At 36.3% G+C, this 27,974-nt stretch overlaps 2 protein-coding genes across 2 annotated transcripts in view; one reads left to right on the top strand and one right to left on the bottom strand.

The window, feature by feature from the left end:
- Positions 1–774: 774 nt before the first annotated feature.
- FAM76B (family with sequence similarity 76 member B) lies at positions 775–19,099 on the bottom strand (the record flags this gene model as incomplete). Its single annotated transcript, XM_082660062.1, has 10 exons — positions 775–1,931; positions 6,648–6,749; positions 9,729–9,864; positions 10,507–10,587; positions 10,777–10,824; positions 13,978–14,177; positions 15,965–16,120; positions 17,172–17,226; positions 18,118–18,182; positions 19,013–19,099. 10 exons carry the CDS (start codon positions 19,097–19,099, stop codon positions 1,842–1,844), a joined length of 1,020 nt encoding a protein of 339 aa, XP_082516188.1. The 3' UTR covers positions 775–1,841.
- Positions 19,100–20,113: 1,014 nt separating this feature from the next.
- The window catches only part of CEP57 (centrosomal protein 57), a 47,339-nt gene continuing 39,478 nt past the window's right edge, over positions 20,114–27,974 (top strand). The window contains exon 1 of the mRNA XM_082660179.1: positions 20,114–20,343. Coding sequence (XP_082516305.1) covers positions 20,299–20,343 — 45 coding nt within the window. The 5' untranslated portion in view covers positions 20,114–20,298. The remainder of the gene's footprint in view (positions 20,344–27,974) is intronic.

Below are 27,974 nucleotides of genomic sequence, written 5' to 3'. Positions count from 1 at the left end.
TGTGTTAAGGAGGCATTACCTATCATTGTTGAGAATACTAAGTTTAGGAAGATTACTGCATGAAGATTTCATACAAATAAACTGGTTTAATTCTTTCAAGTCTGACTGATTCAATATTTTACTATCACTTGAAAATTACCCTAGGTATATGTTTTCAAATTGGACAAAGAATTATTTGAAATCTGTTTATAATGAATCACTATAGGAATAATCTACTGAAACATGAATCATGTTAAAAACAATTATTACAATCATCCTGTGTTCTGCGGAAAGAGGATCTTTGATAGGACATTCATAATCAATGCTTCAAGACTGATAAATTTAATAAGTTTACTTGAAACAAATTTACTTTGCCCATAAATTCCTAAGAGAAGGAGCCTTCTACTCTATACAGTATATCTAGCAATGCTTGATGCTTTAAAATTGAACTGAAACTCTGAACAGGCATTTACTAAGTAGGAGATCAATTCTATTACAGGCTGAAAACCACTGGATTAGAACACAATTAGTCAATAACTTCTCCTAACCTATCCCACCCTACCTTAACCTTTTATAGACAATTTTAAAGACTCTGATATAATTTTCTTATAAATAGTGCCTGAATCTTGCAGTAGATTCTAATTTATTTAAAGATAATCACAGATTTATTTAAAAGAGATTTTTTTCCAGATTTGCTTTAACTTACAAATTAAGTATGGTGTACATAAATATTAACTTAGATAACCACATATTATAGGGAAAGCAGATATATGGACCACTGCAGAAAAATTATTAATTTTTTAAAATTTTAATAAAAGAAAAATAAAACATGTAACACAAAATATGAACATGAAGCCATATGACATAAAAAATAAAATTATTCTATCAGAAGTGATTTAAAATTAAATCTTTTGGGAAGTATTTTGACATAATTCAATGAATTCAATGACCAACAGCTTCCCATATCACACAAACAAAGCACAAAATTATCTAAAGTCTAGATGCATTATCAGTTCTTAATGCAACCTCAAACATTTTACTAGCAACGTTGATTTCCTTTTGAAATAGGCTTCTGTACATATGCATTTATATACAAACATTTATTAAACATGATTTTAAAACAAACTGTATGTACAAAAGATCAGCATTCCTATAAATAAAAACATTAGGTGGCAAAAAGGCACTTGTAAGTAAAAATCTACAGTAGTTTTTACAAAACAAACACATTTACCTTGGATACTGTACAATAAACATTAATTCCTATACCAATAATGAAAATACTAGTTTACTAACTAATGGTAACGATGTAACTTTAAAAAACATTTACATATACTCTGAAGTCCATTTAATAAAAGCACCATGATTCTCTCCTAAAGTCATGTTCATGAAAAGTAAAAACACAATTACCAAAAAACCAGTGTTCACAATTTTTCTTGTTTAAAAGTTTTTGTATTTCTAAATTGAAAACTGTTTATATGAAATTAGCATAGTGTAAGACAAAAAACAAAACAAAAAGCCCTGCTGCTCTGACTTCTGAAAACCATACCTACTCTATTATTGCATGTTGTATTTTATAAAGAGCACTACTCATGCACTCCCTTACAACTGTTCAATACTATTGCTGGCAAAAAAGTTCCTGGATATCAAATAATTAAAAAGTTGCTTCAAACCAGTTGAAGTTTTATTTGAATGTTATACAACTTAAAAAATGCTGTATATCAGTTACAAAAGTGAATAGGAAACATGCCAATTTATTTGGTGTGCAAAAATATTTTTCCACTACACAGAATTTAAGGGCTTCACAGAATTTTTTTCCAATTTTACATTTTCAGCAGAAACACTAATGAATAACCAACCACTTCTCAAGGGGATGTTAATATGCTTCCACTTTTGTCAAACTTTTTACCCTTTGACAATGCTGCAACCTGTTTGAGTAGTTCTCTGTTTTTGGCCTGTGGAAGACAAAAATATTTATGATTAAAAATGTTTCAAACATTAAGTTATGCTGAAGAATACTATTTCAAATATTTTACTGAAACACTAACAGAATAAATGAAAGAGTTGATATATTTAGGTTCATCTCTTTAATGTTGGATATGTAGAAGGAAAATGCTAGATTCGTTTATCAGCCCCCTTTGTAATGGCAATATTAAAGTAATTGTTGTCCAAAGATATAACTGGTTACACAAAAGGCAACTTAAAGTGAATCCCTTTAAAAGAGGGTCAAAATTTTAAATAGGGGAAAAATATTTTTGTTTTATCTGAAAAACATGAAACAAAAACTATGAATATAAGTACTGTTATATGATTAATAAGATCAAATAAGTGATAATTTGAGAGGGCTATTTTCAGACAAACTCTACAAAGTCTTTCATTTTGATGTTTACATATTCATAGAGCAAGCATAAGAGGTCCTTTTTGCAAAAATATTCAGACTTTATCACTTTCCGAAAGGGACTACTCTCTTAATGATATTCAAAAGAAAACTTTTTGAAGCACCCATCACAACCACCCTTTCTGGTCTTTTTGTTGTTGTTGTTGTTCCTTTAATTGGCATACAGTTACTTGGTATTGGCTTTGATATAATTTGAGCAGTTACACATCATCACTATTTTCATTTTCACGGAAGGCTGAAATTTCTTTTCAAAGATTCAAGATTTCATTTTGCCATCAATCTGAACTGAATTTGCAAGTCATTCAAATGTTCCATCCACCACTGACAACACACTGTCCTCAAGCCAATGTGCTATGACAGTCACTAGTGCTTAGTGAGGAGGAAGGTACAAATGGGGGCCTTCAGTGAATATTTTCAAATTTTGACTACATCCATCTCCCTGTGTAATCTCTTAACTGTGGCAATGTAGATAATAAAGGACCCTCCATATATACAAATACGTTAATGCACAAATGCTTTTGGAGTTTTTGAGCCAAAACAGGGAGAATGTTGACAACAGTCTGGAATCTGAGAACTGACAAAATTTCAGAAGATATCCTCTGGTTTACGTTTGAAAACCATTTTCCTGCACAGGTCTCAAGATTTTTTATTATCTACACTTTTTTAACCTCAGTGCTTTATCTTCTACTCTAATTTTAGCCTTTGTATGGCACTCTGCCTTTTCAGTATACCATCTTAAAGCAGTTTCATAGAATATAAACCTTTCCCAGGCTTTGTACGTCCCAACCCTCCACAACCCTTCACCATCAAATTCTCCCTAATTAATACCCATGACCTCCAAAATACAAATATCCTAGCTATCTTACATTTGCAAGTCAAATCATTTTTTAATGTTCGACTGTATGATTAATAGCATTTCTCTATTCCACGATTATTAAATAATTAAGGTGGTAATTAAGGGCTTCAATTTCAAATTCAATTTCAAATTTGGAAAATCATCAAGAATTTAAAAGGATTTTTATTTTCCCTTTAAAAAGAAATAGTTTGAGAAACTCAGACGACAAATCAGTGAGAATGCCTGGCAGTTAGTGGAAGTCAAGTGCACGCAACCATTATCAATTGGTGTATTACTCAGCTGACCAGTCCTAGTAAACATGGTAGCTATAAGTTGTTTTCTTTTCATTGTTTGCTACATATTATTCAATATATAACTATAATAGACTCACTGGTTAAAAAAAGGAATCTTAAGAAACAGAAATTTTAAAATACAAATTAATGAAGGGCATAAAAAAAGGAAAATGTCTGCAAACTTGCCTCAAAGAGATCTCTGTCAGATTTGTTATACAAAAGTGTTTACACTGACATAGCAAATCATTAAAGAGTTAATTTTCAAACTATCTTTTCTCATTCATCAAGAAAAAAACAAAAAAATCAATGAGTTTATAATTTTCATATTCTAAGTATGAAATACAAGAACTCAAACCTTAGGTATTGAAAGAAGTTTTTCCTTTTAATTCTTTAGCAGCTAATTTTCAATCTGCATGTATATATTCAGTCTCCTAATCACGTCACTAGTAAATTTATTTGCTGATAAATTATGTAAGAAAAAAGCCTTTAAGAAAAATAAACAGTAAGTCAGTTGTTAAATGGGGACAAGTCCAAATCTGTCTTATTCTTATTTTGGTATATTTAAAATATATTTTATAGAAATATTTAACATATATGCATTAAAATTTTTTATCCTAATATTACTTCTTTATTATGCACCATGCAAAAATCAATTATTTAAGAACTCTTAAGCAAGTTAAGTTAAAAATGTTTAGAAATGCTGGCCTCAAGAAAAGAATATGTCAATTACGAATCACACAGATCCTGCTTTGAATCCTGGCTCTGCCACTTATCTGCTATGTAACTTGGGAGTCTACTTTCTCATATGTAAAACAGAAACTTCACCATCTACCTCAACAGGAGTTGAAAGAACTAATCAAATATACAAAACACTTAGCCTAACACAGTGGCTGGTATATGGTAGGCACTCAAATGTTAATTCCCTTTCCCCTTTTATCAACTTACCTCCTAAATGAAGGTATACTTTTTATTTGGCTTTCTTGATACTTTAGACAATTTGGTTTTTGTTTGGTTGGTTGGGATTTGTTGTGGGGTTTTTGTCTTTTTGTTTTCGGTATTTTGGACAATTTTTTTCTTGTGATGCTCAGTGCTTATTTTTCAAGTTTGGTAGTTTCAAATGTTTTGAGAGTTATTAGAACAAGATAAATTTTCTGCTTCAGCATTCAGTTTCTTATGACAAAAAGAAAAACAGTTCACTATGTTTACTCACTTAGGTGGAGAACCTTACTAGTACATGGTTGCTAAAGGGAGTGGGGTTAAAAGAGGATACGTAACTGTGACAGAATGTCACCAGTAATAATACACGTGATAAAGGGAAGTGGCCTCACAATAAGGATGAAGTAGAAAACCTGAGTAAGCTGAGGTGGGAGTCAGTGCAGAACAGGAGAAAAGTATAGTTAAATCTGAGTCAGAAGATATAGGTTTCTATGTCACTTCTGACTCTGTGACCAGAGCTTCATCTGGATACCACATAACTTAAAGTTACTGTAGGGAGCAAATAAGAGAGCCTATGTAAAATTATGTTGAAAATGTATACTTCTATATAATTATTAGTTATTATTAAATTATATGAAACTTCAGCTACCAACCAGGAAGAGGTAGCCTTAAGATACCAATCAGGCTAAGATGTCAAAGAGAGGTTCCCTTGTGATTACAACTACAAAAGGAAAAAAAAATTGCTCTTTTGAACAGTGAGAAGTACTAAGTTTTATCATAGTTAAGTACTGTTCACAGGTTTTCTGTCATGTCATTCTGGATTTATTCATGTCTTGGCTAAATCACATTAAACCAGAGATCACCATGCAGAAGATTTTGTTTCCAGTAATCATTCAGCACTAATAACTGAATGAGTAAAATAACATAAAACTACTGCTTGCTGGTGGATGAGAAACAATAATGTACAAGAAGCCTAATATATAAAATGGGCAATCTCTCAGAACAGAGGGCAGATGGGCATTTCCATAAATCGTCACTCATTCAACAAACCATTTGAATTCCTACTATGTGTCAGGTTCTACGAAAGTTTCTCTTCAGAATTCTCTGTAATAGTAAGATCAGCATTACGACTAGGCAATCTCTACCTTGAATTTCAACAGGTTCCTAAATCCACTTTACAATCTTACTCAATTTAAGCTATTTTCAAAGTATGAAGAACACAAAACCAAAAGATAGGAAATAGCAAATATCCCTTGATATTACAGTTAAAAAAACAAAAAAAAACAAAAAAAAACAAAAGCAGGGCAATATTAATTCCTTCCTTCCCAAGCTACACTCTCCCATCAAGAGCCTAAAGTCTGTGTGCTGCCATCTTCTATGCTTTTAAGACTTAATTCTACAAATGTCAGAATGTATAAATCGATAAAACATATGATTAACTTAGTGTAGTCTGATTTCTAAATTTATGAAACCTAGGTGAAAAAAGGCTTAAATAAGGGAATAACCTAAATCTCTGTTTGATGCTCTCCATCTCTGCATTCCAGACCTCAGAAACCACCCTCGTCACTGTGGTGACTCTCGGCATCACCATTCAGTTGTTTTGTATATGGACACCTTACTGAGTATCCTCTGCAGTACTCCGAGGAGGTTGGCCTACATCCTTAGAGGCTCCCTGCTGTGGATACAGCAGAACCCTATTTGGCACTTTAAAAATCACAGTACGGAGGTTAAAGTGCACTCTTTGGCCTTGCATCTCTGCATGCAGCATGAATTTCCTCCACTTGAGGTCCCATAAATTGGTTTTGTAGCCCCACCTCTCCTCCCATTATCTGGGAGGAAACAGGAAGAATAACTACATAATGTACTGAAGACCTTACTTTCACCTTAGTTTCATGAATCTGATTTTTAATTTTTTGCTTTTCACCTGAGGATCAACTGAACATACTTCAGTGATATCCTCCTCTGAGAACCCCATTTGAACTTTAGGCAAAAGGTTTCAGAATTAATCTACTGAATCCCCTTATCAAGTGATTTCAGGCAATAACTTCTAATGGGAGCAGGATTACAAGGTATTTTAAGTCAAAATCAAAGCTGAAAATGCTCTAGATATGCATAAAGTAGGGATACCAATACCAGTCTAAGAGAAAGAATACTATTAACCAAGTTTACCCCTCCTTGTCTAACAGTTTACAAAAATAATCTCATTTACCTGGAGTTGTTCCACAGTTTCTTTGTGAGCTTTTTCCATACTGTTCATCTTTGTTCTCAAGTTTGACTCTTGGTACTGAAAGTCTGCCTTAAGTTCAGTTAACTGAAAGATTAAAGAAAAAAAAATACATATATATATATATATATGTATATACATGTATATATATATATATACGCATATGCACAAACACATCGTTAAATATTTTTCACAATAGGGCTTCCCTGGTGGAGCAGTGGTTGGGAGTCCGCCTGCTGATGCAGGGGACGCGGGTTCATGCCCCAGTCCGGGAAGATCCCACATGCCGCAGAGCGGCTGGGCCCGTGAGCCATGGCCGCTGAGCCTGCGCGTCCGGAGCCTGTGCTCCGCAACGGGAGAGGCCGCGGCAGTGAGAGGCCCGCGTACCGCAAAAAAAAAAAAAAAAAAATATTTTTCACAATAAACTCACAATTCATTATAAAAGTGGAGAAGGTTAACAGCAGTTTACTGAGTTTTGTAACTTATCTCGAATTTGTTTTGAGAAATGATGAATTCTATCTAATTTACTACTTTAACATTAATACAATTTTAATGTTAAGATAATATTGAAACATCAGTATAACTTTTGAGAACTTGTCTTTTTTTTTTCTTTTTAAAGGTGGTTTCACTGGACACAGTTTGGCAACTGGTATGCCAACAGAAAAGCTTAATGGTTAATACCTTGGAACATGCTTCAGTTAAAACATACTTCACATTATATCTAAACAAAGTAAACAGTAAAACTGGTTTCAGGTTACAACAGTCTTTCAATGAAAAAAGAAAAAAGTTTCACACTGGGCAAGTACATAAAGGAACAGTCTTATCAACCAAAAGCTATGTTGCTTTTGTTTTAAAATTTATGTGCAGAATTCCATATCCAATACCACTTAAGATTTGAGGTAAAAATGGAGAACAAAGAACAGAAATACAACTAACACAGAATAAGAAAGGAAAGGGGGTTACTTTAAAATTTGGGCTAAATTAGGCAACGTAAGAAAAAAGATGGTGATTTGAGGAAGGAAAGACAGCTATATGACAATTTTTTTCATAAATATAAATGACATACATAAAGATACAAAATCTCATGACTTCATACTAAAAAATAAGTTGGTATTATATAACTTCAACATAAGAACCAGGCAGAAGAAAGCTTCTGGTTATTTTTAATTGGTTTTCATTATGTAAGCTTTAAAGTTTTGCACGTTCTTTTCTGTAATTACTCGGTAGCCAGTAAACAAAGAAGTACACCAAAAAGAGAGAAAGGAAGTCACAGTGCCCTATATTCTGATTTTCTGAATAAAAGCTCTCGCTTTTTGTCCAGTTCAAAGAATAACTGAATCCTGCTTTCTACATTACAAAGGAATTCCTTTTCTGAAATGTCAGTTCACATCAGATAAGCTATGATATTTTCATCACTACACTGTGAGTTGCCTCCAGATTATGAATTTCTGGAAGATAAGAATCATGTCTTATTTCACCTTTTTATCCTCATGATCTAGTACATCGCTGGCTCTAGAAGTCACTGAATAAAGTGAAATAAATTCTAGAAAATAACGTGGTTGTCTTACATTTACATTATTTTAAAAAGCTGTAAGTATGTAGCTATTTTAGGCTTACAATTATTTTCCTCATAGTACTGCTAATTTCCATCCCCATTAGTGTTTAAGAAAAAAGGAACACTAACAAAACCAGAAAACTTTTCACTAACTGCACTAACATAGAATAGTGATACTTGAAGAAAAAAAAACATCTAAAAAAGCCAAAATTCCACAATTCATTACTACGTAGTTTTGGAATCATTGCTATTTTATAGTAAACTTCCCATTTTATTCAACTTTTATCTAGGTTAGTACAGATAGACCTGTCTTTGTATAACAGAAATGTTTCTAATATTTTGTGTGTAAAACAAATTTCCATTAAAGCTAATTTAAAATATTCTGTTGTTAAGCAAAAAGAACCATAAAAAATAAAATACTCCTAACTATCCTATTGTTGTCTATGTCAATCCTAAATTTCATTTATCGAATTTGCTTAAGGTAAGGTACAAATGTATTAAAATAAATTTAAATCCATTAATCATCAAGGTGTGGGAAAATGTAACATAAAAGTTACATTTTTACATGAAAGCCAGAGTAAAAGCCAACTCAGACTCAAGCACTACTATGGAATCTCAGAGATAGCTACATACTACATATTCATAATCACAACTTGTTGATAATTTTAAAAGAACGTTTTTAATGTTTTCCTATTGCAATGATATGTTTGAAATAGGTCAAGCCAGACAGTCTAGGATCATAAAGCAAGTACAGAAGTAGGTTCTACCCTCAAAGAAGACCAAACCCCAGTAATAGCAGCTATGAGCACTTATACATGCCAGAAGCTGTAAGTAAACACTTTACATTCTCATTTAATCACAACCATCTTCCCATGAGATGCTGTTAATATTCTCATTTTTAAAATGAGAAAACTGAGGCCCAAACAGGTAAAATTCTGCTCAAGTGCACACAGAAAGTATTAGAACTTTTCACTAAACAGACAACATATTCGATATTCCTCTTTATCTAACTGATAAAGTCCCAATAAGTACACTTACTTCCTATCGTAGATACCTATTGTTAATCATTACCACATAGGAAATTCCCACAGCATTAATTTTCTCCACTTATTTGATCTTGATTGAAATAAATATATAATTGGTATATTAGACTATATTCAATTACTTTCTTATACCAAAAGAATTGACATAATATTCCATTTACATCTCTTTTTCAAATTAAGACAATAGATCTAATTTTAGATTACAGGCTTACTGAAAACTAATGTTCAGAAATTATTAGAATTCTAATCAGCTCTCAATTGATTCTTAGAACTAAAATTCTGAATATCATACATACATCTACATATCATAATTAGATGGCCTACGTTCCACTTTGGGCTTCTGTGTCTTATAAGAATCATGTACCACAAACATGATCAAGTTATTGAAGAAAGTCTAACAAAATTTGCAATTATCAAGCAAGAGTCAAGATGTAAACCTTACCAGGCTTCAGTGAACCATGTACTTACCTTTTTATCTTTTTCTAAAATGGTCTGGTCTCTCTGTTGTAAGAGACGTTTAAGTGACATCACTTCTTCTTTCAGTTGACTTATAAGGACAAAATTGTCTGTTCCCCCACTATCTGCTGACTGATTTATAGAGCTACTAAAAAGAAAAGAGTAAAACACAGTTAAATGAAGTAGAAGGAAAATTAGCAGGTGTTCAAATTGCATAAATTAGACAATTCCACAAACATCCTTAAGGCTAATGCAAAAAAATATGTACCTGACAGATATGGATGCAACTGGCAAATTACCTTACTAATGGCACACATTACATACACCTGCAGAAATATAATTCAGTATTAGCTTTTAGGGGGTCAATACTTCTAGTGTAAAGCAATAGGCAGCCAATTTGTACAGTAACATCAGCAAACTTTTGGCTAATGAACTAAAACAAAGTCACTCTCAAAATACTTTAAATCTAAAAACATTTTCCAAGCAGGTCAATTTCAAATATCACAATTAGTTTTGTGTTTCACTGAAGAATAATTAAGATAATGTTCTCTATTCAGATTTTTTTTCAAAACCCAAATTTATGCCCCAAACAGAACATCATTCAGTGCCACTTTCTTATTGCTAAAATTAAGTTAAAAATTTTAACTGATTATGTTTACTCTTCTAGGTGACTCAAAGAAGTCAATGTAGAAGATACATGTTCTATTCTTTTACCTAGTAATAATTGGCAATCAGCCATAACTGTTCAATTAAGTTGAATTTTCACAGCACTAAAGGAATTCATTTTTACCTATCTCCATTAGATGGCTTAGATTCCAATTTGGGCTTTTTCTTTGGAGTTTCATTCTGAATTGCTGCAGAGGATTTATGGCTGAAACCAAACATTAATAAAAATAATTAGAGTAAAAAGGGCATAGGCATCAAATGAAAAGTTATTCTTCTTCCCCTAAAGTTTTACTGAACATCAGTTTTTTTAAAGCCTAAGTAACAAAGTTAAAGGAATATCACATGTTAAAAAATACATGTCAAAATACTTCATAAAATACGTTAACATATTTACCTCTGTTTCCACAGTCCCTGCTCTTGTTCTGGACTCAGATTGCTGATTCTGAAAAATACACAGATGATATCTAATAACATTTATTTAACCCATCAACATTTTAACAGCATTCTTCCCAATGGAATCAAATGATATATGTTTATATTCTTTTGTTCTGAGAAAGGCATATTCAACTAAGTTTTCAGCCTAAGCTAATATATATTGAATAAATCCATTCCAATAAGATAAATTCTAATCAAATGACTACTAGCCATCTTAAGTTGTTTAAGAAAGGTAAGATGATAGGGACTGGATTTTCTTTTTAATCAGGACCTTCAATAATTCAATTTAATATCATATTAAGGGTTAGGGTATATGAGCATGAAAACCACCACAACAGGGTTCTATAATGACAAAGTCTGAAAATCATCATTCTTAGGCTACCCTTACTATTTCAGACAGATGTTTTATCTTAAAGTTAAGGCCTTCCTAATAAGCCTACGTAGAGATTCCTTTGGAATAACTCAAGTTGCTCACAATAGTGTGTCAAGTTGAACCAGGAAATATCTGAGTTTTTCTTTCTTTCCTAGTTTTCCTAAGAATCTTTTCCAAAGTCTCATCTTTCATTAGGCTGTACTCTGGAGCAGTCATGCTGATAATACTGGGAAATCTCATAGTAACTACTGATTTTACTTTTACTTATAATTACTACTACAGTACTACTTCTTTTCCACTATGCCACAATACTAGCAACCACTTTATAACTCACTATGAATTGTCCATACTTTTTTCCTGTACTTTCACATTGGCCAATCCTTCATTAACCTCTAGCTTATTCATTCACCAGGTGCAGAGCATCTCCTATGTACTGCACACCACGTAAACTGCTGACCCTTGAACAACATGGGGGTTTGGGGGTGCTGATCCTCTGTGCAGTTGAAAATCTGCACTTAACTTTACAGTCAGCCCTCCATATAGGAGGTTCTGCATCCACAGACTCAATCAACCACAGATCATGTAGAACTGTAGTAAATATTTAGTAAAAAAAAAATTAAAAATCTGAGTATATAAGTGGATCTATGCAGTTCTAACATGTTGTTGTTCAAGGGTCCACTGTATATACAATATAAGAGATGTTAAAAAGACCTGGGCTGTGTGACCTTTTGCAAGTTCTTAAAATCCCTGAGTCTCAGTTACCTCATCTGTCAAATGGATATAAAACATACCTTATAGGGAAAATGAGGATTAAATGAGTTACCTATGTAAAGACACTTAGCACAGTGCTAGCATACACAAAATAAAAATATGTACATATGTTTGTGTGTGTATATAAAATTTACTATTCTTTTAGCTGTAGAAGCTTTTTAACCATGTTCTTAAGAATCAGCTATAAATAACAAGCTGGGGAAACAGCAGCTGTAATTCTCTCAACCTGAGTTATTTTCTACTTGTGGCAATGAACGGCAACCTTACTGAGGAATTCAGTTGCCATTTTGTTTCTTTTACAAATTTCATTAAAAGCATTAGCAAGGTATATAATCACACATGAATTAACAGAACTATCCAGACCTCAAAATGAGAAAAATGACATTAATAATGACTTAACAGAAACAGAATCTCAGCTTTCTGAGGTGGGCTATTTCTTGCATCCATGTTAACCTGAGTTTCTTCCTTCCCCCATCACTATATATCACAATATGTAAGCTCTTCATAATCATCCTTATCCAATGAACTTAAGATAGGGCTCCACAAACTGGTTGCCTACTCATCAAATACAAAATAGTATTTGCATATCTTAAATAATCAAAAGGAAAATAAAAAGTCAATCCATTCTCTTTCCCTTTACTTCTGAAACCTTAATTTCAAAAGATTAAGTTCCTGTCACAAAATTTGATCTTTATAAACATAATCTGAGTGTGTCCTTTCACATCATGCTAAAACAAATTTATCTGTAAAAGGCAAGGGAAAGGGACATTTCAGCTGAGTCTTAGGTCTGACAGTTATCATCATGGTAGTTATTTCCTCATATTTTTTCCTAAAGCAAGAAGCAAAATCAAGGAAGGTTTACATTCCTTTGTTCCTTGGGATACACTGATACAGAGACCACAAGATTTCTTCAAAGTAGCCAGATTAGAAGTCATTACGCAGTCTACCACTGTTACATCCAGAAAGCACTACAACACAGTGAGACAAATGGAAAAATTGCTAGAGAAGCAAACAATCTCAGTGCCTCAATAAACCCCCATAATCTAATATGTGCTTGCCTATAATTCAGAATCAAATGTTGTTAATTAGACAGAACTACATTACATTCCACAAATATCTTCATGTGTTCCTAACTAGGGCAGGCATCAGTTTTCTGTAAATGAAACTGTTTTAACTGTCTAGAACTTTAAAAAGGCTCAGAGAAATTTGTGGAAAAAAAATAAATTCTCCTGAAAATCAGTGGGTATCATGTCCCCTTCTTCTCCATTTTAATTTTTGTGTTTATTTTGCATTTTAATATTCTTGATTTGTCCATGAAGACTAAAACTACACCTTAAAAAAACTTTACACACATAAAAGGTTAAGATACTACTACTATGTAACTTTTCTCCCTAAGGCAATTTAAAAATCAAGTAGTTGTTAATATTTGAAGAGTTCCTGTCTGTTTTTTAAAAAAAGCAAAGTACCATGTCAAAAAGATTACTTCTCACACTTTGTGAACCTTCAAGGTTTAGAATGCTTCCATCACGGTCACAAATGACAGTGTTGCAATCTGTTCTCCAAAAATACATTTCCTAGTCACTGGTTTAAATTTGTTTTAACTAAAAAAAGTTAATAGTAACTGAGGTAAATAAAATTTTTACAAGTAAAATCCTAACAATTCTTTGAACAAAAAAAGAATATTGAGGCTTTTGATAACATGAATCAATGAAGCATCAATTAACTCTGATGTACTTATATTCTGACTTCATTATATGATCATAACTTTATATTGTAAATCTCTAAAAGTCCTATCTTTATATTTATGGTAAACAACTACACTCATTATGTGTAATTCTGTACACTGAATAAAGTGGGGAACAGCCCTAGAAGCTGTCATGGTAACACACAAGAAGCTTACCATGTACAATGGAAACTAGACAAGCACATAGCTAGCGTTTACAAAAAGTTAAACACTAAAATCTGGCACTAAAATGCCAGTGAGGACTTTGGAAAACACAATTTCAAAGTACTTACTTGTGATGGCTACTGCTGTGACGATGGTGATGGTGATGATGGTGGTGATGATGTTTTGAATGATGCTGGTCTTTCTCAGTAAGAGATGAAGAAGATGAATTTGAATGTGACGATCCCAGGCTCTTCCTTTGTTCTTTTGTCTTCTGCAAAACTCTCTTGTACGATAAAGTACAGAGCCAGCATAATAACTTCCCATCAACCTTTTAAAAGAAAATGCTTATATTAGATTAAATATACGTGTAACTGGCTATAAGTGAAACCAGGTTAAGATAAACTGCTCAACTGCTGGTGTGCATGTGCGCACTCTCTCTCTCTCTCTCTCTCTCTCTCACACACACACACACAGACTGTTGCAAAATGGAAGTAAAAGTAGACTTTTCCGAAACTTGGGGAAATGCTTATTTAGAGGATCATAAAATTAGAAAGGATGATATATGGACTTCCATTAGTTTTGAGGCATTTTTAAATTTGGAGAGGAAAACTTATTTTCTTATTACTAGAAAATAAGCATAACTTGATGATATACTTCAAAGAAACCTTATCTAAGCACTATCATAAATTCTTAAATTACTGTGTAACTACTAAAATGACAAAGTATTTCCCATGAAAGCAAAACTGTTAAAGAAAAAATGAGATTGAATGACATATAGAATCGACTCTCATTTGCAGATTTTGTATTGGCAAATTCACCACCTATTAGCTAAAATTTATGTCACCCCTAAATCAATTTGTAGCACTTTTGTGATCATACACCCACATAAACAGAAGAGCAAAAAAATGTGTGTAGCTAGACCGCAAATGTTCCCAGATGAGGTTAACACGGTGATGCTTTGCTGTCTTTCTTCAGCTCTCATACCGTAAACAAGTATCCTTTTCAGTCGACCTACTATCATGTTTTTCACATTTGTGCTTTTTATTAGTGATTTCACTGTTAAAATGGTCCCCAAAGGTAGTGCTAAAGTGATGTACAGTGTTCCTAAGCATAAGGCGACTATGATGTACTTTATGTGGAAAATATCTGTTAGATAAGATTCATTCAGGCATAGTTATAGTGCTGTTTGCTATGAGTTCAATTTAATCAATCAACAATATATATTAAGGTGTCTTTAAACAGAAACATACACAAAACAAAACAAAATTAGGTACCGATCCACTGATTACCACGTTGTGACCAGAGGCAGGGACCTATCCTGTATTGTCCGTAGGAGCAACAGTTCTATTCACTAACTCAGTGTTTGCAGCAACTTTATAGAACACAACTCTCACAGACAATGGGAGGCCAGTGTCTGCGTGTCAACGGGGAGGAAAAGAGACTTCTTTCCAAAATTAAGACTAAAATTAAGTTCCTATCGTCTATTTGTTCAAATGAGAAGTGCTGGAGGAACATGTCTTACAACTAGGGTACATATATTGCTGTGGAGAAACACGGCAGAGCCCCTCAAAGAGACAGTCATCCTCCAAATCAACTGAAACTGACAGTCATCAGGAGGCCTGTGTGAATGCTCAGCAGAGAAATGTCACACACATATAGATACCTTTTAAGTCACTGTAGGTAGAGAAAAACAAACAATGGTATAAAATATGAGCCCCAAATCAAAAGGTACATGACTAACTTTGAATCATATGTGTTAAAGTGCCATCAGGTATATTTTCACACCAGCAACTTCAAGTAACCAGCAAAAAGGTAAGTAGCTGAAAAGATTTAAAAGCAGTTAGTAATTCTCCCACACCAAATACTGGATAACCAAATAGTACAGAATAGCTATCACAGAATGTTTTTTAAAGTATAGTAATCTCAACTGATCAACAGGAATCTACATATCATGCCAGCAAGGAGAAAATGCACTGTTCCTGCACTTTCTTCTAACCACCTGCTTTCAGGGACCCAAAGAATACATCAAGCTTCAGTAATACATTAAGTATAATAACTTCCAACTTGTTTGTGTTTTATTTAATTTCCAGATGTCATAAAATAAATAAAACATACCTTTCTTCTTCCTTCCTCCTTCCGATCAAAAGCACATTGCTGTTTGCACTGTTCACAAGTCTGAGGTGGTCCATATTTTTTTTCTGAATTTGTGCAACGCTGACACTTGGTACCAATAAATGCGGCAATTATGTTACAGTATTGACAAGGCTTAGGCTGAAAAACAGATATATATTTTCTTTGAGACATTTTAAAATACTAAAATTTTGCTGCATAAAATATACCCAGTGAACAGGACATATTTTAGGAATTAATTAAGGAAACTAATAGGCAAAAAGTTTTCTGTGAAGTATGTTGCCCTATCATAGTCAAAGACATTTATTATGTTTCTATTCATTTGCTAACATTTATTTCTAGACTCATTAAACTTTTCGTTAGTTAAATAAGATCGTGAAAAATGTACTTATGACCTGCATAGTATGTTATATAATACAAAAGCTACATGTAAAGACGTTTCAATAAATGAAAACAAAGGTACACACTGACAAAAGTTTCATGTATCCAGTATTTGGGGGAGTGAATTTCTACTAACTTAATATCCTGTTAGCTTAATTACTATATCATTTATTCAAAATACATTTAACAACTTTTCATCATATATAGGTACAGCTGATGCAAGAAATAGGTGAGTTTTCAACTAAAAAAAACTGGCACAAGCATATTCAACATAACTATAACAAACATACCTTGATTTTCTTTGATATTCAAAAGACAACTGAAGATTTTAGAATCCCTTAAGGCCAGAAATTTGACTATTCATGACTGTAATATACCAATAATAACTATAATATACATATAAGAAAAAAACTTATACTAGGATAACTTCTTGACTTTTGTGACTAAATGCCTGAACTGTGCCACTATATAAAAATTGTCAGAGGTTCTGAGGAAGAGGTAAAGTACAGTTATGCAAACTTTATAAGTAGGTTCTCTACAACCAGGAGTTTGTTTGCTATATTTGACTCCTTAAAGAATAAAATCATAACTTCCCCACTGAAATTCAATATATATAAACATGCACATAATATGACTGTTTTAAAATTTCATCTTCTCATCAGACTCTCTATAGAAAGTTTCTTTCCTGAAATATTTTGGTACTTGAAATATTTAAGAACATAGCATACATATTTTTTAAAAGGTCCATCTTTGTGAAAACATTAATTGACCAGCAGCAATAAAATGAGATGAAAATATAAGATATACTTACGGTGCCAAATTGCTTCACATTTTGAGCACACTTCTTACAAATCGTGTTAGTTTTGCTGAAAAGGAAATTGTATATCGATGATGAAACTTATGCAGCACGATGCTGAACTAAAGCAAGCAAAGTGTACTATTAGTAGAAGTGTACCATGTGCTTTAGTAGTACTTAAAACTTACTCTAACACAGAGTAAGAATTTTTTAAAAATGCAAACGTAAGGATCTTTTTAGGAACTTCTTAGGATCTTTTTAGGATCTTCTTAGGATCTTTTTTGCTCCCCTTAATTAAGATAAATGTTTTCATACATTTTTATTGTGTATTTTAAATGGAAACAAATCAAAAAACCCTATTGTTTTCTATCTAGTTCCAAAATCCTCACACTTGCCACTATTCATGCACAGCACCAGTGCCTATCTAACCTTCCACTGGGTGCTCTCCACTATTATGATGCTCACACCTACTTGTGAAAAAATTATTTGTTCTTCTCTTAAGCTCTTGTGCATGCACTGAGGCTCTAACAGGAATCACTCCATTAAGAAATATGTGCTGTTCTTCCACTGGTAAAAAGTTACTGGATTTCACCCTTGGAAGGTAGCTGGTAACACTACAGACCTTTCCTCAGGTCCATGTCAGCATTAACGTTCTGCCATTTTTTAATAGTTTAACAGTAACAGTTTATATTTGCACTTTTCATTAGCAAGGCTGTACACTTTCCATGCAATAATTTATTTTTTATCTCCTCAGGTATAAAGTCTAGCTGTAAAATACCCATTAATTTTTGGTCAGCATTCTCTCTCCTACCATGCAAAAAGGGCTTACAACTTAAAGCTTAGAAACTAAACCATTTAATTTTAAAAAAAACTGTAACATAAATATGGGATTACAACCCTCAAGTATTCCTTACAGACAATACTTTGTCTTTAACAATCAAAAACTGTTCAATATACAAACCTCTCTTGTTGAAATTCTGATCTGCAGTAAGTACATTTTACAATGGGATGCGCAATCCGACATTCCTGTAATAAGACAATATGTTAGTCACTATCTATCTCAAGGTCCCCAAAATTTCACGTTTCTGGTGGAAAATTATTACCCAACCTAGTCAAATGCCTAAAACATCAATAAAATCTGTCCCCCAACGTAGAAAATTGAATGATTTATCAAATAAGTAGCCAATTACAGCATAATTCCTTAGAGAAGGCTTATGTGTCTTTGTCTTTATTAGATGGGGGGGGTACGCAACAGATAAATTAAAAAAAGCTGTCAGGGCCGATTCCAAGGACTGGTTAAATGTGAAACTACTTATTATTTTGCACCGTTGCTCACAGACAGCATCCCGGCTTTAATGGGATGGGAGGAGCTCCAAATCATAGAGCATTCTGTTCCCAAGCCAGACGCTTCGCTTTCCTGGACAGGGAAGAAGGATGCCATCAGCTTTGCGGCTTCAGGTTCCTAGCAAGAAAGTGCAAACACCGTCCTCTGCCTCCCGGTGGAAGGAGAGGACAGACTAGACAGAAAACCGAGATGAAAACATCTCCATCCCGGGGTCTCTGCGGCATAGACAGGTGGCTGCCTCACGCAGCCCCACCCCTGAGACCCCTCAACGTTGCTGGGGCCCGGCCCCCTCCTGGGTCGCTTGGAAGAGGGCAGGGTTCCGTCCTCCTCTCAGGGGCTTTCCCAGCTGATGCCCAGGTCCTCGGATAACGGGGTCTCTGAGTGAGGAGGCGAGGGCTCCAAACCCCCAAGGCGCCGGCGAAGAGAGAGGGGCTGCAGTGCAGCGGGCACCCAGCTCCCTCGGGCTATGGCCGAGGAAACCCCACCCGCCCACCACCCAGCGCCCACGGACCTTGCAAAGCTGCTGGCCCTGGGAGAGCTCCTCGAAGGGATAGCGCTGGGTACACTTGGTGCAGGCGTACAGGGCCGAGGCCGCCATCCTGCTCCTCAGTCTCCTCCTCCACCGCCGCCCGCTCCGAGGCGGGGCCCTACGGGGAACTCGGGCGCCGCCGCCGCCGCCGCCGCCCGGGCCGCGGGCTCCTCCTCCTCCCCCTCCCCCGCGCCCACCAGAGCCTTGACGCGAGAGACCAAGGTACTGGAGACGCAGCCGTCTCCCTCCGCCTCCACTTCCGCCCCAGCCCACCCAGTGACGCCCTCCCAGCAGCTCCCGCTTAGGCCCCGAGAGCGGCGGAGGGAGACGAAGCGGATAGTTCGCTGCGGTTTAGCTGCGCGGCGACGGATCCGCTTCCTCCTCGGCCTCCCTTCCCCACCTCTGATTGGCTGGGGCGGCTACTGCGTCACTCGGTCGCTCCGCCCAACTCCTAACCCCCGCTACGCAGGGAGCTCCCACAAAGGGAGGAAGTCGCTGGCCAATAAAAGCCCGACGCTCTCAGCGCGCGAAAGCCGCTTTAAACTCACCCCGCCCAAAGGTCCCGGTCGCGGCTTTTCCTAGCAGCCAGTCCCAGGTTTGGGTAGAAACTTCCGAATCCAATTGGGCAGTTGTTTGCGGAGGTTTACTCTCTGCTCCTACTGTTTTTTTTCCCTTGACTTCTATTGGACCAAATCTTTAAGCTCCCTCTCCTTCTATTTGTTATTGGTCGAAAGGTAAGTACCTCACGTGGAGAGGCGTCCCTGAGTCAAACTCACGCTCTCTCCGGCGATTAACGCAAGGGAAGTGATGGAGTGTTTTGAGCTTCGCATTCGCTTTTATTACAGTCATCCCATTCAATCGCCACTGGAGACAACACAACGCCTCGCCCACGCTTCCCCTTCGAGAATGCCCGCCCCTGTGCAGAACCCCTTCAAGAGCCGCCCGGTAGCCAGCCACCCCAGTCCTCGCGGCGCGCTACCTTGTGACGTCACCGAGGGAAGAGGCGGATTCTCCTACCACCGGAAGACGTCTGATTTTTTGATTGGCTAGCCAGGACGTCTGTTAGGACGTGTTGCGCTTTTGGTGTGCACTCCGAGTGTGGGCGGCCCTGTGGGGGTGTGTGGCAGGGGTTTCCAGACCCGGGGCCAACATACCAGCCCCTTCCATCAGGGGTTCGGTTTAGGGTCGCCCCTGGCGGGCGGCTCTCGAATCTTGAAGAACAGCACGCGGACCCGGACCCTCCCGGGGCTGCGGAGGTCGGCCGGAAGATGGCGGCAGCGTCGGTCTCTGAGACTTCGGCTTCTCAGTTCTCGGTAAGAAGCGGTTGACGTTCGAATAGGCCCCGGGTCGGTCCTGGCGCCCCTTTGCTTTCTCTCACTCTTCAGAGCGCTCTCGGCCCAGAGTCTCACTCCATCTTGGGGAGCGGCGGGGGGCGCCTAGATCGCCCCTTGCTACCTCGGCGCCCACCGCTCCTATGTCAAGGTTGCACCCTTCCATTTAGACAGGCCGGGCCCGTCACTCCCGCCCCCCCCCGCTGCCTCTTTTATCTTTCGGCCTAGCCGCCCAGGTGCCGAAAGTGGCCTGGACTCGCAGGGATGACTACCTACACCTTGGCCTGCGAGAACAGGGCTCCTGGGTCTCGTGGGTGTAACGGCCCCTCTTGGAAACTCTCCGAGACCAGGTGGGCGCTCTAGTCGGCTTAATGGGCAGCTGTTGAATTGTACGCAGTCTTGAGTGCTTCTGCTGATTCCTTTGCTTGCAGTGCCTCCCCCTCCCATCCTCCCAGTAACTTCGATCTGTGCTCATCCTACCTCGAGCGCGCGCGCTTCCCACCTCCCTCTATATTACGGTGACCTCAGTGTGTAGTAAATGCCCTTTTAGAGAGGCGACAAGGGGAGCCAATCTTAAATATTGTATTGGCCTTTACAAGAGCCACCAGCCTATCCAGTCACTGGTATTTTGTGGAATTGGAGCGGGACCTGCCGCATTGGGAATAGATAGGCAGTAAATGTGAATGTGAAGCAGCTCAAGCTGGAGCCATTAGCTCTTCACCTAGCAAATGCTGAGTGTCTGGCGTACTTTTAGGCTCTAGGATTACACGGATGAATAGGGGAGAACCCCTGCTCTGAAGGAGCAAAGCACTGAAGAGAAACTACACGTAATTAGATTATTACACAGTACAGTTTGATAAATGCCACCCTACTAGAATAACCTAGGCGAGAGTGATTAGCAGTGCTTGGGTAGAGAAGGTGGAGCTAGCTGGGTGGTGAAGGAATCGGAAATGCTTGTCCCAGGAACAGAAAAGGAAGGAGAAAAACTCACCGCAGGCATTTTGGAATATGTGCCAAGACAAGAGGTGTTTTCAGAAAACTTGTAAAAATTTGAATTGAGCAGAGGTGGTGTGGAGGTAGAGTTCGGTTACATGAATTGTAAAAATAGGTTAAAATATGAAAAAAGAGAGATAGAGTAGAATATCAGGGTAAGGTTGTCAAAGAAGTTAACGGGGAAAAGCTTAGGGGGACAGTAAAAGCAGAGTCACCCTGGTGAAAACACACTTTTCCTCAGTTTCAGCTTTTGGTGACTGTTGTTAAAATTTGTGTTAATGAGGCCAGAAGTGATCTTCAGAGTTTCAGCACAGTGGGGGTAGCAAGTTTGTAGAGTGGTCAGGGACGATTAAGAGGAAGGAAGGAAGGAAACAATTGGAGTTATCCAGGAATTAGATCAGTGAAAGGGAAGATAAAAGACGAGCTATTAGACTATTAAGAAATGTCATTAAGTAGATGGATGAGATGATATAGGAGTTGTGATTAATCAGATTTAATCAGGAGAAAAAATAATTAAACATAATTGGGAAAGGAGGGCTTTTCACCGCTCTCAAAACAGTACTTGGAGACTGAGCAAGGAAAACTCCTATAAGTGTTGTTTTGAGCTGAACTCTGCCAAGGCCACCTAGCTGAGAGTGGTTACTGGGGTGTGGTCAACCCTTAGTCTTTAAGATACCCTGGACAGAAATCCTATAGAGTGTTTAATAGGAAAGCATATATATTTTTATATGCTAAGCTCAGCTTTAAGTGGATTCGAAATACTCAGAGTACACTAAGGATACCTAGGACCCTTTACAAATCAAAGTATAACTTTCTTAACTTTACCTGCTAAATCAAAATGTCTAATTTGGAAGTCACTATGTCTCAAAACAAAAATGACTAAATTTAACTTATCAGTGTATAAGAAATGGCCCTGCTTAGATACTTTAACTGTCCTGTCAGAAATAAGGCTGGCATTTCCAACAGAATTTAAAAAGCACTCCAGCTTAACAGATAGCCGATCATAAAATAAGGCAACGAAAGAAGACCTTTTAAAACTACAACATGAACTCAGAAGGCTACTCATAATGAGATTTCAGGGTTGTGAACATTAATTATTTCTATTGTATTTAACATTGATAAACCCAGCATAGGTATAGTAAATGGAAATGCTTTTAGGAGGCAAGGGTTTTCATCAGGTAGATTCACAAATAACAGTCTTTGGGAAGCAGGTGCAATGTAAATCTCAAATGTGAACAACATGGAAGTAGGTGATACTTTTGAATTGTTCTTGTAAGCATTCTTTCTCTGCAACAACAGCAAGAAGAGTAACAACTAGCAGCTAACATTTATTGAAAGATTGCTATGTATTAACCCACTAGTGGAGAGCCTCAGGAAAATAAGTATGATCAGGCATAATGATAATGAAAGTACAGGCAGCCTAGTGTTGAAACAGAATATCTTTCCTGTTTTTGTTTTAAATTTTCCCCGGTAACCATGGTCAACACTCTTAGGTCACTTTGGACTTAATTAATAAGCTAATCTCCTAATTGGTCTCCCTGGCTTTTTTGCCAGGCCCATTGACAAACCTGCTGTGTATTTCTCTTAAAAGTGATTTATGAATGTATCATAGATTTCATAACGTTAAATATATAAAGGATTTATTTTTGAGTATAATAAAATGAATACCTTCATGCCCCTTAGTGCATCTTCCTGCTTCTCTTTTACTCTCTTACACACACACACACACACACACACACACACACACACATTTTGAGATTATAATAATATATAATACTAGTATAGTACTATCCAGCAGGCATTTTAAATACTTTTTATATATTAACTCATTTAATCCTCATAATAATCTTATGAGGTTGGCCTTAGTATTTCCATTTTTAAATGAGCAAAATGAGGGACAAAGAGGTTAAGTCAAGGTGACACAACTAGTAAATGACAGAGCCTCTTCTATATTTCTGTATAGTGTAGTATCTTGATGGGCTTTGGGGTTTTTAGGGTTTGTTCATTTGTTTGCCAACTATTGTAAACAGTCCTGTTGTGATCATCTCTATATGTTTCACATGTGCAAAATTTTCTCTAGCGTGGCATTTCTCAGAGAGTGGTCTGAAGACCTTTGGGGGTCTACAGTGTCCTTCCTTATCCAGCCACTTTGTGGGAGACCAGATTCTTCATGTACATTAACCAAAACAGAGAGAATGCAGAAGCAAATAAAATCTAGCAGCCTTCTTTAAGCCAAGAGTTAAAGAGATTTGCAAAAAATGTAAAACAGTGCCACTCTTTTCATTAAATTTTTTGGATGACATAGTTATTTTTCATTCAAAAATTATATTTATGATAACATCATGGGTTTAATATTTTTAAATTAGTAAATATCTTTAAATTTTCTCTGTTTTAATTTTTCATGTGATAAATATCAATTGATATAACCCACATAAGCAAAAGCTTTTTGGGGTCTTCAGTAATTTTTAAGAGTGTAAGGGCGTCCTGAGACCAAAAAGTTTGAGGAGCAGCGATTTTTGAAACACAGGTTTGTACTGCGGGTTACAACTTAGTAATGGCTTGTAGTGTATGTTTAGAAACTTAGGACTGACTTTTTTTGTTTTTTTATTGAGGAGAGAGGAAATAGTTCAGTGAAATGCTGGGTCATAGAGTGTGTGCATCTTTGGCTTTATTTGGTAATGCTGAATTGTTTCCCAAAGTGATTGTACCAGTTTACATTCCCATCAACAGTCCCCTTTAATCTATATCCTCTTTAACCCGTGGTGTTGTGTCAATTTTTTTTTTTTTTTTTTTTGCTGAGAGATGAGTGTGAAGTGGTGTCCTGTTCTTATTCTTATTTGTGTTCTCTGATCATTGATGAAGATACACTTTTTTTTTCATAATTTTACTAGTCTTTTGTGTGTTTTGTTCTTGTTCTGTGAAATGCCTCTTAGTATCTTTTGCCTTTTTCAATTGGTTTGTCTTTTTTTTTTTTAACTGATTTATAGTCATTCTTTACGTATTCTGAGTCAACTATTAGGAGTCTTCTAATGCTCTTTGGCTTGTTTTTTTATGATATGTTTTGATTAGCAAGAGTTCTTTATTTTAATGTAATTCTTTCTTTAATGATTATTGCTTTTTGGCTAAATTCTTCCTTATAGCCAAGGCCTTAATGATATTCTATATTTTTCTCTACAGATTTTAAAGTTGGGGCCTATTGTCTTTTATTTGCTTGAAATTAATTTGTGTGCTTATGAGGTAGGGATGTTTTATTTATGATACGCATTTCAGCATTGTTTAAACTCATCCTTTCCTCAGTGGTTTACAGTTCCAGCTGTAAGTATATTAATTTCCATATGTGTATGAACATGTTACTGGGCTCTTTGTTCCACTGTTGTATTTTTCTATACTCGTTGTCTTAATGCTTTCCTTTTTTTTTTTTGGTCTGAGAGGCCAACTATCTTCCTTGTTCCTCAGAAGAAATGGTAGCTATTCTTGGTCCTCTGCTGTTCTTCAGTAGAAATTCTAGAATCTCGTATTGGAATTTTGATTGAAATTGATTTGAATTTCTAGTTCATTTTGGGAATAACTGATATCTTTAGGATATTGAGCTATCTGAACATGTTATTCCAGTTTTTTGGAGTAACATTTATTTGAACATTTTTCAGTAAAGTTTTATAGTTTCAGGTCTTGTATATTTATTAAATTTATTTCTAGTTACTTTATTTTTTATATGTTTTCATAAGTTGCATTTTCTAACTAGTATATAGAATTATTATTGATTATTGCATATTAATTTTACTCAGCAACTTTCCTAAACTCCAGTTCTAATAATTGAGGGTTCTTGGTATTCTCTGTTGAGACAGTCATAATAAGTGAAGTTTGGATTCTTCCTTTACAGTTTTAACATCTGTTATTTCTTTTCATTATCTTAATGTGCAGGCTAGGAAATAACAGCACAACATTGACAAGAAGTTGTCTTGTAGATAATCTTTGCCTTGTTTCTGAATTTTAAAGGGATGTTTTAAATTTTGCACCATTAAATATGTTGCCATTTTTTTGGTAAATTTTCTAATTACCATAAGAAAAAAGTTATTTAATAATGGCTAGATATTAAATTTTATTGAGTACTCTTTTGCATTTGTTGCTCATATGGATTTTCACTTTAATGGGATGGATTGCATCAAAAGATGTTCCTAATGTTCACACAGTTTTAGATTCCTGGAATAACCCCGCGTTGGTCATACTGCTTTATCTTTTCTATGTATTTGTGTATGGTCTGCTAAATGGTATTTAAATTTTTATGTACCTGATTTTTATTTCTTCCAGCTGTGTTGCACATTACATTTGAAAAGAAGGCAAGTAATAGTACATTTTTTATCATCCTTCACACTTAACACAGTGTCACACACAGAGACGTTTAATAAATATTTGAAGGGACTTCCTTGGTAGTCCAGTGGTAAAGAATCTGCCTTCCAATGCAGGGGACATGGGTTTGATCCCTGGTCGGGGAACTAAGATCCCACATGCTGTGGGGCAGCTGAGGCCACGCGCCACAACTGCTGAGCTCACGTGCCTCAAGGAGAGAGCCTGGGTGCCGCAGACTACGGAGCCCACACACCCTGGAGCCCATGCGCCAAACTAGAGAGAGAAAAAGAGAAAACCCGCACGCCACAGGTAGAGAGAAGCCCAGGCACCACAACGAAGAGCTTGCATGCCTCAATCAATCAATCGTCTTTTTAAAATATAAATAAATAAATAAAAAATAAATATTTGAGTTATAAGTGTTCCTAAGTAGGATGTTTGCCCTAACAACTAAAGCTACCAGGAAAGAAAGTGGTCAGGTTAAACATTTTGCCTTTAATCCTGAAAGTTTTTCCTAGAATCATATCATTTTAGTCAGAAAAATATTTGGAAAGAGGACTGGATTAGGAGCTGGACTTGGGCTCCTTAGTAGCTGTGAAACCTGAAGCAAATGGTTTATGTTTTCTTAGCCTCTTTTTTCACCTACAAAATGGGGACAGTAATATTTGCTATGCTTGCTTCATAGGGTTCTTGTGATAATTAAAGGAGAATATGAGTGTGCTTAGAGAAAACAATGTGCTAACAAATCTAAGATACCATGTTCATTGTTCTGAAAATAAATCCAAGTATATTTTCCTGAACTATAAAGTGGAGATACTTTCTTACTTGCTTACTTGTCAGGAATGTTGTGAAGATCAACCCAGATAATGAAAGTGTAGGTTGTAAAGTGCAAGGTGAGTTTGAGGTTTATGGATTGTTTTTAGTATTAATATGAGAGAAGATAGCATAAACAGTATGCTTAAAGGATCCTTTGCCCTTCCATAGTTCGCAGGTACCATGATTGGATGCATATGGCATTGAAGACAGAAAATAATTCTCTCTTGAAATCTTCCATAATTCCAGATGACTTGTTATTTTTAGAAAGGGCTGTTTGCAAGGTTAGCTCTTCATTGGCATCTGTGAACTTGAGTGGTAAACAGTTTCCTACACAGATCTAGAACTTTAACATAAATCAGGAAAGAGTGGCTTATTGTGCTTAAACTGTTTATGCAAACAATGTTGAACACCTGTTTTCCTTCTGGGAGTCAGGAATATAACCAGCCTCAAATAAAAACCTTGGCCACTGAGTCTAAAGAGCTTCCTTAGTAGACGCCACTTGACACAGCTGTCTCTATTAGTTGCTCGAGGAATTAAGCACATCCTGTATGACTCTACCTGGAGAGGAATTTTCAAAGCTTGTGCCTGATCTCTTGTAGCTTCTCCCTTTTCTGATTTTGCTTTGTATCCTTTTGTTGTAAGAAATCATAGCTGTAAGTATAACTCTGTGCTGAGTTTTGTCAGTTCTTCAAGCAAATCATTGAACCCGAGGATGGTCTTGGGGACCCCTAACTCTAATGGTGACAATATTTGGAACCTTCCCAAAATTCAAGTTCCGAAATACCAGCCAAGAACTAACCTTGCAGGCAGACCTTGAGTCTGCGATGTTAACTCTTTCTACACAGCCTCCCTATGACATTTGTGCTATTATTTGGTACAAAAGAAACCAAAAGCTTTTGTCTTCTAAGAGATTATAGTAACTTTATTGAATAGGATTATTCAGTTTTATAAGCATTATGCAGTTTTCCTGTTTTGTAACGTATTTATATAATTAATTCGTTCAACAGATTTATTAAACATATTTATTGTCTTTTTGGAACTTAAACCCTTAATGGGGTGACTGTATTCTTCCAACATGCAATTTTTCCATGCCAACTGGGTGTCCTACAATTCAGTTCTGACACTACCTAGAGATAGTGCAAACACCACAGGTTAAGACACTAGGTCCCACAAGACTGCCCCCATTTCAGTTGCCACCTGCAAGTCCCAGATGTCCCCAAGGAAGCTGTACTTCTGCCCAGCCAACGGTAGATTAAGGAGTTCTGACTCTTCCCCCGCCACGTTCAGTAGTTTGCTACAGTGACTCACAGAACTCAGGAAAACGCTACACTTACAATTAAAACTTTTATTAAACTTTTTCTTATAAAGAATACAACTCCAGAACCACCAAATGGAAGAGACCCACAGGGTAAGATGTAAAGGGACTTCCATGACCAATCTGGACACTCCTGGGACCTCAT

Source organism: Grampus griseus, assembly GCF_964374135.1.
Source record: "Grampus griseus genome assembly, chromosome: 8".
Lineage (NCBI taxonomy): Eukaryota > Metazoa > Chordata > Mammalia > Artiodactyla > Delphinidae > Grampus > Grampus griseus.
The sequence above is the reverse complement of the archived record's forward strand: the minus strand, read 5'-3'. Positions and strand labels throughout refer to the sequence as shown.